Below are 15,303 nucleotides of genomic sequence, written 5' to 3'. Positions count from 1 at the left end.
GAAAATACAGGAAATCACCTCACAGAAGCAGCAGAAATATAATATAAAGCATCAACGGAACTTCAAAGGTGCTGGGGTGACTTTCTGTCCGTAGACTTGTAAACAGAAATTTTCAGGGGCAGGTTGGCATACGGGTTTGCCTTTGGACGGAGATCCCCCAGCAGCCGACACTGGGGTAGCATGAGACACAAAAGGTTTGCTACAGGCCACAACAACTCTTTTTGGCCTGGTTCCGAAGCCTTTATAGTCCCTTATAGCAAAAGATCATGAGGCTCAAAGGCTACATCCACAGATCAACCTTCCCTGGTGCAGGCACTTGAAACCACTGGACTGAAAGACAGTCCAAGCAGCGAGCTTCATAGGAGAGAAGGCCATGCCTCACCAGTACACCGCAAAGCCAATAGACTCAAGGGCAGACAGTTCCTTGGCGCTGTGATGGCGACCCTAGTGTTAGTACAGGAGGCGCTCACAGAGGGGAACACATCTTCCTCCTGAACTCTCCTGCACAGCTGCAGACATGGGAGGTATAAGCAGGCATCCCCGTGGGACCACCTGCTGGCCTCAGGGCTCCTTGCTGTCATTCTGTCATCCTTGACTCGTCTCCTTTACAGACTTAGGATCATAATCGTACAATTATTTTCTGTCTGTTCTCCTTTCTTGGCCACCAGAGGGCACCTAGCTACCCTGGAGCAGAGGGGGCATCTGCCTCATCTCTGGAGCCCAGTGATTGGAAGAACTCCCAGCATCCCTCTGTTGAACAGAGAATGGGACACTTAGCTGGGCTGGCTCCCTGCTTTAGCCCTAGGCCAAGACTCTAAAGGTGAGGCTTGGAATTGTAAGCTGACTTACATGGTCTTTCAGGGGGCAGAGTGTGTACACTGCCCAAAGGCTATAGTCACACAGTTACATAGGTATTAAATATAGTCATACAGTATTGCAGACAGCAGAAAGAGGCGGGATGCAATTTTAAAATTCAACAGTATACTAAAATGCTGTGTAAATACTTAATAAAACAAGCACTGGAAATGTCACCATAACCAGAAAAGTTCTTAGCACGACAGACATGCGCTGGCACATGAAGCTCGTGGGCATGCCTTTACCTTGATACTGTTCTTGAACAGAAATCCTGGCATGGAAAAGCCCTTTTTTTTATCAAGTGGTTCACTGAATATGACGATCTGTTCAAAGAGGAAAACCCGCCTCTCTTTGCATCGAGGCAGAAGTCCTGCGTCTTGGTCTGTGACCAGGAATGTGTCCTGTAAGAGCAATTTGCCCTGGGCGACAATTTTACCCTAAAACAAGAAGGGGGGAGGGGGAAGAGACCATTGCATTCTCAGTGACCAATCATCTGTCTTCTTTGGCTCCCTCCCACAGAACGATGCATCCTTCTGGGAGCTAAGGGGCCTATTCTTTGGCTTTAATGAATTCATAGCTCCAGGCAGAGCAACTCTTTAAAGCATCTCCCACCTTCTCACTCAGCCGAAGAACAGCTTCTGGTCTGAGTTTGAACATAGACAGAGTGGGCAACCCGTACAGGCTGAGTAGACTCGAGAACCCCGTGGTCCCGAAGTCGGTCTCCCAGGGAGGAGAGAAGGCAGGAGCCTTCATCCCTAGCTTTTGTGGCTTTAGATGCCTGGACAGGAAGCAGAGGCTGTCAGAGACAAAGCACACCCTGCTCACCTCTGCTCTAACGGCCTCAGGCAGAGGAAGGTTCCCCAGAGCAAATCAAAGAGATGGGAAGAAAGTCACAATGTAGAGTGAGAGAGAGGAAAGAAGGAAGGAAAGAAGGGAAGAAGAAATGCATGTGCATGGGAATAATCCGGGACAGAGGAAGGGTGGGAGGTGGGCCCTCAGGAACAAGCGCATTACATCGAATCCTTGCAGCCGCCCCACGTTCATCATGTCGTTGCAGCGCTTCGGCACGATGCACATGACTTCCACAGCCTTCTGTGGGCGGAGGGAAAGCAGGGTCAGCGTTCGCGCTCCTCCCAGGAACCCGGCAGCGCCCGCCCTCCACGGCCCCTCCAGCTTTAGTTTCTCTCCCTCCACACCTCCAGAGCACAGAGGCGGTGGCGCACACAGACCCCACACCCTCATGCGGCCCCTCCCAGGACCGGACCCCACGCCAGGAGGGGTGTGCACAGGGCAGCAGAACCCTAAGTACCTCTAATTCGGACGTGTCCAGGCTAGCTTTTTTTGAGTACTTGAGAAAGTCCTGTGAGGAAATGAAGACAGAGAGTGAGAGACGTGGGGCATGAGAGACATGGGGCAGGGGCAGCCGGCCCCGACTGCCCTTCCTGCAATGGGCACTTGTGGTTCGGGATGTTCATTCCACATTCACACTCCATCCTGTCAGAACCACGCACGAAGACATCCTGACAGTGAAGCTGTCCTTGCTTCCCAGTTTACCCTGAGATAGCTGTGGTCTCTCTCTCCATGAGCAGGCCCTAAGTTTCATGTGATGTCTTCTCTGATGGTGCTTACTAACTTACAGCAATTCATAGCTATGGCTAAGCCATATGGGAACTCAAAGTTCGGTTTTCTTACGACTCTGAGAAGAGGGGCTGGAGAAATGGCCCTGCAGTTAAGAGCACGGGCCACTCGTGAAGAGGCTCCGGGGATACCCAGCACCCACGCGGTGGCTGACAACTGTTAGTAATTCTGGCTTCAAGGGTTCCCACACCCTCTTTGGGTCTCCATGGGTGCCAGGCATACATGTGGTACACAGGCATGCACGGAGGCAAAACACTCATACACATAAAATAAAATAACCTTTAAAAAAAGACTCATAGAAGATGAAGAAAATAAGGCCAATTATAGTCTGTAGAGATGGCTCAGCAGCTAAGCCTGGGCTGATCTTCCAGGGGACGTAAGTTTGATGCCCAGCAGTTCCAGTCCCAGGGGATCCACCACCCTCTTCTGGCCTCCAGGGGTACCAGGCATACACGTAGGCAGACCATCCGTACACACAAAACATACATATATTTAAAAATGAGGCTGATAGAGCTGAAGAAAAATCACTAGCGTTCCACGGGATGTGGCGGACAAACAAGAACTCGATTCAGGACTTGAGAGGACTGAGCCGCTGAAGAGTTTCTTTGAAACACTTAGGACCAGAAATAACAGCAGCTCTGTGCGAAGGCAGCAGAACATTCTCCCACAAGGTGGCGGTGTGGACCATGAGGGAAGCCCCGCCCATCCGGCAGAGCGGCCAATGACTGCTCTCACCCCACCCCAGGACTCTGCTCTCGCCCCCCCAGGACTCTGCTCTCGGCCCCCAGGACTCTGCTCTCGCCCCCCCCCTCCCAGGACTCTGCTCTCGCTCCACCCCCAGGACACTGCTCTCGTCCCCCCCCCAGGACTCTGCTCTCGGCCCCCCCCAGGACTCTGCTCTCGCCCCCCCACCCCCCAGGACTCTGCTCCCCCCAGAGCCCTCACCTTGAGGAGCAGCTGGTACTTCATGATTCTCTGCACAGGTTTGATCAACAGATCAGTGAGCTGCAGTCTGTGGCCCAGGCGCTGCTTTAAGTCCTGAGGATTTTAAGAGGAAAACAAACCAAAACCACCTCAAGTGTTTCTTAAGAAGGCAACATTTTGTTCCTTATAATTATAACTCTAACAGGCCTGTGAAAAGGAGGCAACAGAAGCTCCCCATCTCCCAGGATTTAAACATTCGGGCTGAATCTTCCTGAGTGGATTTTCAGAGAAGTCTATTTACTTGAAGGCTTCTTTCTGTCTGCCTCACTACCCCCAGGGCTGGAGAGGTGGCTCAGTGGTTAAGAGCGCTGGCTGCTCTTTAAGAGGACTCAGGTTCAGTTCCCATCATCCATTGCGTGCTTATTACTGCCCAGCTCCCTACTGTGGTGGTTTGAATAGGAATGGCCCTCACAGACTTGTGTGTTTGAATGCCTGACCTATAGGGAGCAGGACTATTAGGAGGCATGTCACTGTGGAGGAAGGCTTTGAGGTCTTGTCCGACCAAGCTAGGCCCAGTGTAGCTGTCTCCTTTGGCTGCCTGCAGATCAAGCCCTTTCTCCAGCACCATCTCTCCTTCCATGCCACCATGCTTCTTGCCATGGTAATAATGGGCCGAACCTCTGGACCTGTAAGCCAGCCCCAACTAAATGTTTTCCTTCATAAGAGTCGCCTTGGTCATGGTCATGGTGTCTCTTCGCAGCAATAAAACCCTAACTAAGACACTGCCCTACTGCTGTAGCCCTAGTCCCTGGTAATCCACTGGCACCAGGCATACAACTACAATTACAACTACAACAACCACAACCACCAAAACAAAACAAAACAAAAATCTGGAACCATTTCCCATGCATTACAGGCAACCGAACGGGCCTTAGGCATAGCACAGAGCGTTACCATTGAACTCTGCTCCCAGCCATTTTCTATTTCTTCAAGTCTTTATTTTGAGATAGGGTCTTGTTAAGTTATCCAGGGTGAACTTCTATCTTGCTATCCAAGGGAGCCTTAACCTTGTGGTCTCCTACCCCATGCTAGGGTTCCCAGGTGTGAGAATTGCTGGAACCATTTATTGTTAAACACCCAGTCTTCAGAATGCCAGGGGCTGTGACTATACTCCGAGTCCACACCCATTTCTCTGATTTCTAGACCGCAAAGCAAGCCTTAGGAACCCCATCTCTGAGGCCGGTCTGGTGAGGATCCTTTTGTCACGCGACATCGGGGCGCTCTGAGTTCAAGCAGTGACAGCGCAGGCAGAGTCAGAAACCACCCGCTCCCATGTTGAGTCTTACCTCGAAAAAGGTGTCAATGTACTCGGAGACGATGTGCTCAGACTTTGGCTTATTCTGACAATATACTATGTACATGTGCAACCTTCTCTCCTAGGAATCAAAGGCAAACAGACGGTCAAACCACCGACCGTTCAGACAGAACATCGGAGCACACAGTGCCACACATAGAGAAGGGGCCATCTTAGAGCAAAGCTGCCGCGCTGGGAGGCTCACTCCAGATTCGGGGCATCTGACTACCCTGGCTCTGAGGCTCTGAGACAGCCCTTTGCTCACACTCCCGGTACAGACCGGATCCCTCATTCGCCTGTACCAGCAACACCAACGGCAGCTCAAGAAGACACTTTCATTGTGCCAGGCTGCCAGCAGTCCCAGTGACCAGTCTGTTTTTAGTAAGTCTTTTATAATTTCAGATCCCACGGCAGGGTATCTCAAAGCTATATATGCAGATCCTTCAGGGTCCTCCGGGGCTTATCTGGGGTTCTCTTAGGTGAAAAATCCCTTTCAGACAGCACTAGGATACCCTACAGCACTGCCCCCCTGCAGTGTCGGCACATGTGCCAACACAGCATGGGTCCATGGTGGGCAGAACTGCTGGCAGCACAGCAGGGATTTGTCACCACTGCAGATCTGCTGAGGAACGTGCCAGCTTCCCTTCTGAATGCCACCAATGACGTAATACAGGCCACCCATCCTCTTAAAACCCCAACATGGCACACAGATCCTTCCAGCCTTCTCGTGTCAGGGCAGAAGTCTACACATCCCTTTTGCTTCTTCAGTAACTACTGCCTGGAGGAAAAGCACTTGTGACTGAAGTAAGCTCAACAAGTGTGTATGCTGTGAACCTGACAGAATGATGGGCACACTCTGTGATTCTTCTTGCTCTGGGATCTGATGGAAATTCTCCTGAGCACAGATGAAGTGAGCTTCAGGTCACCTCAGGACCAAACACACAGCTGGCAGTGCGGACAGATAGTGAAAAGCCAAAGTTTAAGAGGAGAGAGAAAAAAAAAGAATTCTGGAAAATATGTGCCTTAGCTGGACAATGCCTAGAGGCTCTCCTGGCAGAATGGTGGGGATTCTAAGTCTGACTGGGATAATGCATGGTGAACTGCCAACATCTGTAGGCACCTGGCAAGGCACGGCCAGCTTCCAACTGCCCAGTTTAAGATTCCCAAAGCTCAAAAGGCCAGTCGGCTGAATAATAGCAGACAAATGACCAATCCGCAGGGAGACGATGTCGTGCTGTACCAGCCTGTAAGAAACTATCCTTTCCCAAAGGTTGGTACCCGGCGAAGATAACTATCTATGAGGAGGATATTTAAGGTATCCATCCATCTTCAAGTCTTGTCTGTTTGAAGATGGATTTTGTCATGTGCTTTACAGTCACAACAATAATAAAACTCCATAATGTGCTGAGTGCAAAAAAGCAGATACAAAAGTCTACCTCCACTTGGCCCAATATGAAAGTTAGGCAAAACCACAAAAGCCTCATTATTTTTAAAAATATGGTGTTTTTTTCCTTAAAATGACTTGTATACGTATCACTTTTTTTAGATATACATATCTATCTGGCTAGCACATCAAGCCCACTGCAAGTATGGACAGGTACGTAATCACTACCTGCTTGTTCACCTTTTGACACCGGCAGGGTTACCGTGTCAAGTCTGTCTGCTCTGGACTGAATTGCTGCAATCCCCAGGACTGGGAAGACAGGTAGCTCAGAGGAAGACACACAAGTGTCTGACAGTATGTCCTCCTGTAAATGTCAGGAGGCCTCATCTTCAAGTCACTAAAGATGCCAAGAACACAACAGAATATAAACACTGCCTCTGTACTCACGTGTTTTACAAAAAGGGATCCTAGTTTTTCTGGATCTTCAAGGCACTTCTCCAACTCTCCTAAAAAAAAGCTGGAGACAGAGGAACATCAGAACCCTTTCCAGCTTGTCTTCTTAATTGGAGACTCAGTCAATGGCAGCGAGGTGTGTGTGTGTGTGTGTGTGTGTGCTTCTGAGAAGTCTATAGTATATCTATATAACAAGTATAAGCCAGGCAGAAAAGATTTGGTTAGGACGAAGTTTAAAAACAGAGTGCAAAAAGCCAAGAGAGAAGAGACTTCCCCTCCACCCCTTTGAGAAATTAGTATTTCTTGTCTTTCAAGGACACATGCACTAACATTTGACCAGACAGCGAATGAAAACAAATTTCCAATGCAGTAGACCCTTTTCAGTTCTGAATACTCAGTCTTCTTCTTCTTCTTCTTTTTTTTTAAAGATTTACTTATGATATGTAAGTACACTATAGCTGTCTTTAGACACACCAGAAGAGGGTATCAGATCTCATTACAGATGGTTATGAGCCACCATGTGGTTGCTGGGATTTGAACTCAGGACCTTCTGGAGAGCAGTCAGTACTCTTAACCTCTGAGCCATCTCACCAGCCCCAGCCTTCTTATCTATGCATTTCAATGATACTTTTAGAAGCTCAAGCTGGGTGATTTCCCCTGGGCCAGCTTTATGAAACATTCCCAGGCATCCCTGAATCCAGGTTGTAGTTAGAGACCTCCGCTTCATAAAGGATCAAAGGACAGCTGCGGCACAGCTGCGTCCCTGGTGCTCTGGTCGAAGACGTGCATTGACCTTATCACCCATATGCTTATATATTGCAAGATGTGCTGAGCTGTGTATCACTAGGGTCTTAATGTCTCCCTGGTGTGGCAGGGTATTCCCTGTCCATCACATTAGACCTGTGGAAGGCCTGTGATTGAACAGGAAAGGGAGGCAGAGTGAGGAGTGGAAGAGAGAGCAGGAGGAGAGGGAAGGAGAATGGAGTCCGATGTGGTGTTATCAAAAGGTTAGAATAATTGGGTTAAGGCTTTATCATTATCAAATTGGCTCTAACATTATTGTATTAACATCTTATAAATTGTAATTTACAAGAATAGCTGCGAGAACACACCAAGCAGAACCTTGCTGTGACATGGTGCTGTGGCCTGGCGGGGCAGAAGAGATGGCAGGTTCTTTTTTAATATTTCCCGCCACACCCTGCTCTGGAGGCACTCTGATGTACAGCATCTCTAAATCCAATTTCAATGGACATTGCAGGGATTTGCCCTTTTCCTGTCCTTGTCACAGCTTAAGAACAAGCCATGGGGGACACTGAAGTCAAAGCACCAAGCACTCCACCCACCCACACCTTTATTTTACTTTTGTTTCTATGTGTTTGTGTGTTCATACTCATACGCAACAGTATACAAGTGGAGGACAGCTCACTGGACTTGGCTTTGGGATTGCATGTAGGTCCTCAGGCTTGGTGGCAATCATCTTTGCTGGCTGAGCCACCTCACGTCCCCAAGTGCCCCTTTCTGAATTGGCTACACTATGCTCTTGTTAAGTCTACATTCTGTAGTGGTGTATATTAAGGTATGTTTCGGGTTGCCCAGGCATTCACCCATGAGTTCCAGTGAATCAGACCCTACTGACTGTGCAAATGAAGAGCTTTCCATGAGTTCAAAGGTCTGATACTCCTTTCTAAGAGCTAAGAACAGGCCACACTGAAGTGCTCTAGTGTAACACCTTCCCACACCTGGATGCTGTTTCAGTTTAAAAGACTGGAGAAGCACAGGCCAATCAGAGTATTCCTCCCTAAGAACGAAGTGGATCTATGGCTTCAGATGTTTGTTTTTTTTTTTTTTTTTTAAATCATTTTATGTGTGTATATGTGTGTGCATGTTCACGTGTGTACGGTTGCACGTGTGTTTGAGTGCAAGTGCATGTTTGTGCACGTGTGTGGAGACCCACAGCGGATGGTTGGCATCTATTTTGATCCTGCCCCACCTCGATTACTGAGCAAGGTCTGTCGTGTGAACCCAGAGTCCATGGAGCTGGCTGGTGTTGATAGCCAGCTCACTCCTGAGACCCGGCCTCTCCCTCCCGTGGGCTGGCTTGACAGGCAGGCTTCCGTGCCCACACAACTCCAGTCCTCCCACTCGGGCAGCGTGGGTTTTACCCACTGGGCAGCCGTCCTCCCCAGCTTTGATGAGGGCCGGGCTTGGCAGATGTTGGTAGCATGCGCCAGCGGCGGAGCAGCCGTTGGCCTGTCCAGGTCCTGGGGACGGAAGACTGCAGCTGCAACCCCACTGCAGTGTCAGAGGCCAGTGTCAAGCCGCCCTACACAATGAAGGGCTTTCAAATTAAAAGCAGAGGGGCAGGTGTGCGGTGGCGAGCTGCCAGGCCCAGGCACGCTCTATACACTGACTCCCAGACACATCTGCCGATTAGGAGAGATGTGAGCTCAACACTGTGACCCAGTTTATTTTCCTGGGCTATCCTGTCTACTTTTCCAGTGACAGTGAGTTGGGCATGTGAATTCTAAACTCTCAGACGGTAACTGAGACTCAAAAGGCAGCTGCAGTTCTATTAGAAACAGAGCCTCGCTGTGTGCAGATGCTGCGGAATGCCGTGCAGATATTAACCCAGTCACTGGGTATGAAGATACTGCTGCGTGCGGTGTGGATGAAGAAGAGAGGCACAGAGAGGGTGTGACTGTGGGATGCCCTGACAGGCTCTGCTGTGAATGCTTGAGGGCCAGCTGGGCTATGCTTTCTGGGAAGCCCTAGAAACCTTAGGAGCCAGGCTATAGCTAGAAGACCCTTGGTACTTCCTGTCTACGAGGCGAAGAATATCCTAAACTACTCGTTTCTGCTGCCACAGTGTCTTTCTGACGGAATGGAACAAAGGACCATGGTAAAGGATCATGGGATTGAAGGAGGGCAGGAAGACGGGGACACCCAGGGGGACAGATGGAGGGAACAGGGTCCCGGGGTCTGGTTTGTATTTCTTGCTGGCTCAGATACAAGAATTTTAACATAACTAGTGACAACCACAGTGAGGGTTGCTTATACAGAGGCAGCATTCTCTTTCCTGAGACAGACCTTAAACAAGGCTAGCTGAGAGCCGGCGGCTGCTGGAGGTAGGGAAAGCTAGCTCTCTCAGGAGGTGCGGCCTCTCCTAGGTTTCCCATGCTCCTGAGGTCCTCCGCCCACACACACATGCAGCACTAACTAGACATGGGGAAGGAGCTGTTGGGGGCGGGCTGTTATGAACAGAGGGGAATAAGCATGATCATGAGATTGTATACGTGTATGAAAATCTCAAAGCACAGAAAATGGAAGAAAAAAATTAATCCAATAAATCTAATCAGTGGGGGTGAGAGCTGCTAAGGAACTATTGCAACGGCGAGATTAACCTCACCTGAAGGACTACCAGCGTGACTTCCTGTCTGCACTTCACCTTAGCCCAGGGGCCGGGAAGCGACCCTTTCCCAACTGTAAACCTGAGTGGCTCAGAGAAAATCTTGCAGGCGAGGTGAGCCATATCTACCATAAAACACAGGCCTCTGCCTCCCTGGGACTTATATATGGCAGGAATCCCTTCGACTCTGACATCTCAAGACGTCCCACAAGCACATCCTGAAACTGTCAGGACCCCTGCTTCGCCTGAGGAATTCCTGGAAGGATAAGCTTAAGTGGACTAGGCAGCACTGAGTCCAACTGTCCACTTCTACTGCTGGAGTGAGCCCCTGAAACAGCCGAGGCCTTGCGTATGGAAGGACTTTTGGTCACAAAAAGGAATTTCTGTGACACTAATTTGGTACCTAAAGGACTGAGATGCTGCTGCCGTGTTCTCACTATGTAGCAATTTGGTGTTTGGAGGCAGAATTTGGAAATGTCTGGAGATGGTGGGGTAGAGAAGGCCCGGAGCACTCTACACAGAGCATACTGTGTGCCTCTAGTGGTCAAAGGAGCAGATATTGACAGAAATGTGCATAGGAACGATGCATGCATAGATGGGGCAAGGACGCCATGGGGAACTGGGTTGAAGGCCATTCCCATTATGTTCTGATGATGATGGCTACACTGTTCAGTATGTCCAACACACCTCGATAAGGGTGCATCTGTATTGCTCTCATGGTACTGGAGACCTGCACTCAGCCACTGAGTTACCACCAGTCCAAGGCTGAATGCAAAAGAAATGAACTAATACATTTGGTGTAGAGAATCCCAAGGCAGACGGGCTGTGGCATGGTCAATACAGGTTGCTTCTAGCCAGGTTTTTTATGAGAAGGGGGAACAAGAGGAGCAGAAAGATTTGAAAACATGCAGTTTGGCTAAAAAAGAAAGCATATTCCAGTAGACACAAGGTCACTAAAGAGAAAGCCACTAAAAACCTTTCTGCACTGGGTCAATTTGGAAAGAGACCCTGAAGGTATCGCAAGAATTAGCCAAACTTAGTTATGGTAGGCTCGAGAGAATGAAAGGTTAATTCATTTCAAAGACTTGTTTCCCCCCCAAGAAAGAGCTGCTGAGGTGCTTTGCTCATTCAGGGCTGCTAGAGAGGTGTTTCCCTTGGATTAGCTAACGACAATGTCCAGACTACTGCAGCCTTGTTCCCGGCAGGGCAGGACAAAGCTCAAGCTGTCAGCAGACTCTGGCAAGAAGAATGCATGGATTATTAGAGGGGCTTTGACCGACATTCCAAATGGAGGCCAGAGACGCGTGCTAGGGTCGGGTTCCCAACGAGGAGCCGGGGAGGGAAATGCAAGAAAGGCGTAAGAGTCACTGCAAGTCGCAAGCAAGAGCTCGGGATTTTGGAGATGTGTGGAATCTGGACTCTCTACCAAGAAAAGCTGCAGCAGCAGCAACAACAACAACAACAGCAACAACAGCAAAAGCCCAACAGAACAGCTCTGTGGGCTGCAAATGGGAAGGCTCTGTACAGATCTACACGAATTATGGGTTTCCATTTCACGTTGGTCTAATTCTTCCCTGCTATCTCTTTGTCCCTCCTTCTGGAATGGGATGATAATCCTTGGCCCCATGTGTTCCAAGTATGAAACTTTCTGATTACTTCTCTGATAAACAGATCAGTTCACTGAGTTCAGAAGAGACTCTGAGAACCCTTGAAGATGGACTGACCGACATGACTAAGGGCCTTTGGGGCCAGTGGTTGGTCTGAATACGGAGGTCCTCATAGCCTTGTCTTTCCAGTTAGGTCTCCTGTTAGTGGCACTATCTGGGGATGCCGTGGGGATGATAGGAGACAGGAACTATCTGTAAAAAGGAAGTCACTAGGGGCCCCTTGTGTGTACTTAAACATGCTGGCTCACAGCCAACCAATAGACTGAGCCTAGGGTCCCCAATGGAGGAGCTAGAGAAAGGACCCAAGGAGCTGAAGAGGTTTGCAGCCCCAAAAGAGGAACAATAATATGTACCAACTAGTACCCCCAGAGCTCCCAGGGACTAAACCACCAACCAAAGAGTACACATGGAGGGACCTATGACTCCAGCTACATTTGTAGCAGGATGGCCTGGTTGGACATCAATGAGAGAAGCCATTGGTCCTGTGAAGGCTCAACGCCCCAGTGTAGGGGGAGGAGGATTGGTAAGCAGGGGTAGAGAGGGGATGGGATAGAGGGTTTTCAGAGGGCTAACTATGAAAGGGGATACCAGTTGAAATGGAAATAAAGCAAATATCTAATAAAAGAAAAAAGAAAAAAAACACCGAGTTTTCATTTTTAGCCAAACTGCATGTTTTTTAGAATCTCTCTGCTCCTCTTGTCCCCCCCTTCTCATAATAAACCTGGCTAGAAGCAACCTGTATTGACCGTGCCACAGCCTGTCTGCTACACTGCCTTGGGATTCTCTACACCAAAATGTATTAGTTCATTTCTTTTGCATTCAGTCCTGGGACTAGAGCTTCGGATTCCCTCCCATCCCATCTCACCCCATGCTTCCTGTCTAACAGGAAGTGAAGAGTCTTTCTCAGCCAGTCTCCTGCCACCATGTCTCATGGTGCCACGTCAATCCACCAAACCCTCTGAAACCACAATCCACAGCCAATCTTCCCCTCCACACAGTTGTTTATGTTGAATATCTTGGTTACAATGATAAAGAACTAATTAATTCAGAGGGGAAAACCAGCTCATAGCGGTAGGTCATGACCTGGAGCGGACTGACTCTCTTCGGGGAACTGGCATGGACTAGCATGAAAAACATTATGAATCTTCCCCGTGCCATAAAATGCTACACTAAGGACAGCACTTTGGCCTTAGCTCAAACTCCTTCCGAGATGCTACACAGGTTACAGAACAGACCGAGCCGATACATTTCCTTTAGCCCTGGCCAGGCTGGATACAGCATCATGCACGACAGGGGTCTTACGTACTCTCTGTGCCAGTCATAAATTTGATGGATGTTGCCAAACACGATCTTGTCTTTTCCCTTCATGTCATCGGGAACGCCATCTTCCTTCATGAGTGCCATGTACCCCTACGAAGCAATGTGTGCACATGAGCTCACACAGGAGACGCCTGCATCAGGCACTGGATTGAAAGTCACACCACACAGACACACATTGTCTTTTTTAAGAACAGATCAAAACCTGCATGGAAAGTCTCCTTACCTTCAGCTTCAAATATATTGTTAAACTCACTGCTGAAATTGCCTCTCCTCGAACTATGAGACATTCATAAATAAATGAAATCTTTTCTAAGGGACTTAAACCATTAAAATATGTAAATGGTTTCAAAGCAAACACTCCTCCCAGTTACTAAATATCAGAGAGTTGGTCAGTCCTAAGAAGCCCCTCTGTTTTTAGGATTTATATACAGAAACAAAGGAACTGATGTTTTCAGATTGTTACCTAGCCTATTAAAGAAGGCTTGAGTGATCTTCATTATATAAACTGCTTGTTAACAGAAGTCAGTTAACTATATAAGCTAAAGTGCACCGTGCATTTTCTGTCCAGCTGGGTATGGTGAGAAGCTTGCGTAGCTTGGGGAGCCAAGGCAGGAAGAGTGAGGGGGAGGCCATTCTAGGCTACCCAGCAAGACCCTACTTTGGAAAACAAAATAAAGCTTCTATTCAATCCTAATGTGATTGCTACTAATGGCGACAGGGAGACCTGCCATGCTAAACGTTTATGCCGGGGAGCGGCAGCAGTGAGCGCCATCACTATTGCTCTTCAGTTGTGTGGGGCACGGGACCCATCCTGTGTACACGCTAAGCATAGGCTCTGCCCCTGAGCTAAAACTACAGCCCAATAGCTCTGTGCACCCCAAATAGGATTCTGTATATCTCTGCGAAGCTGAAAGGAAAATGATATTTCATACTATAAAAATACCTCTCCTTTAGAGCCAGGGATGGTGGCACAAATCTACAAATCCAGCACTTGGGAACTATAGGCAAGAGGGTTATGAGTTCAAGACCAGCCTTAGCTAAACACTGAAACAAGGTCTAAGAAAATTGATCTGGACGTGGTTGCTCACACGTATAGTACTCAACAGGCTGAGGCTGGAGGTCTGCCACAGTTAAGGACAGTCTGGGCTACACTGTGACTTCCAAGTTAGCCTAGGCTGAAGAATAGATTATAAATACCAACCAACCAACCAACCAAGGAACCAACGAACCACCCACCCACCTACCCACCCACCCAGTCAACCAAGGCCCAAGGGTTAACTGCTGAGCTCCTGCCTGTACCTGCCTGTACAGAAGGCGGGGGCTTTGCTGTAGCTACAAGGCGCTCAGCCAATGATTGTGACTGAAAATAGTGGCAGGGCTTCTGTGCAAAGCCATAAACAAAGAGGTTTAGTAGAGGCACAGGCCAGCACCTGTAATATGTGGATAGAGAATGGACTGAATCCATAGCTCCAGCCACACTGAGTTTTCAACCAATACTACCATTGCTTTGGTGGCAACATCTAATCTTTTGAAATTAAAGGAGAAATTTCAATACAAAAGTACAAGACTTTTGGCTTTAATAAGCTAAAATCTTAATTGCATATGAAATATATACCAAATGTATACTATGTTAAAAAAATCTTTAAAATTGTATCCAGCTTGCTAAGATGGCTAGCTACATTTCTTTAAGGCTTTCTGGAAAGTATCACCCTTCTGCCTTTTAAACCGGTACCTCTCTGGATGATCTGGGCTTTGAAGTTTCTGAAGATACGTACCTCAACCACACAGCCAAGGTCTCGCACATAGTCTCGCTCTGTCTCCACTAATTCTTGCAAAACATAGCTGGAAAAAACAGAAATATGGAATCTGTTTTCTGAAGGAAAATTATCCTATACAAATTTGCTTTTGTGAGAATGGGTTCTTTTAAGACCGTACAATAACATATCAGATCTACAGAGCTGGGTCCGACGGGTTAAGAGAGAGCACACAAGCAGTTTATCAGCCAAAGTCACTCAGGCAGACACCCAGAAAATGGCAGAAAATGAAAAGGACACTCAGGTGCAACTTTGTTGCAAAGGCGTGGCATTAGGGGATGCAGTGGTCTTTTAATTAGGTTATTTTAGACTTCAGTGGACAGACAGGAAGATTTACAATTTCGGACATTTAGATCCTGGGTATGATTCTGCAGTGTTTCGGTCTGCCATGGCCAAGGGTGCTGGGATAAAAGAGAACAGACAAGTCTCTATTGCTGAAGCCACCATTCACTTGGGACATAGGCTACAGAGGCACTGAGCCGGATCTG

General features: G+C 48.3%; 1 protein-coding gene across 1 annotated transcript in view; it reads right to left on the bottom strand.

Moving 5' to 3' along the window:
- The window catches only part of Trio (trio Rho guanine nucleotide exchange factor), a 302,890-nt gene that overhangs the window by 19,494 nt on the left and 268,093 nt on the right, over positions 1-15,303 (bottom strand). Inside the window, 8 exon segments of the mRNA XM_052159365.1 lie at positions 1,101-1,292; positions 1,870-1,947; positions 2,165-2,215; positions 3,439-3,531; positions 4,764-4,853; positions 6,603-6,672; positions 12,988-13,091; positions 14,777-14,843. Of these exon segments, the coding sequence (XP_052015325.1) occupies positions 1,101-1,292; positions 1,870-1,947; positions 2,165-2,215; positions 3,439-3,531; positions 4,764-4,853; positions 6,603-6,672; positions 12,988-13,091; positions 14,777-14,843 (745 nt within the window).

This window comes from Apodemus sylvaticus, chromosome 16 (assembly GCF_947179515.1).
Source record: "Apodemus sylvaticus chromosome 16, mApoSyl1.1, whole genome shotgun sequence".
Lineage (NCBI taxonomy): Eukaryota > Metazoa > Chordata > Mammalia > Rodentia > Muridae > Apodemus > Apodemus sylvaticus.
Note: the sequence above shows the minus strand (reverse complement) of the source record. Positions and strands in the feature narration are given on the sequence as shown.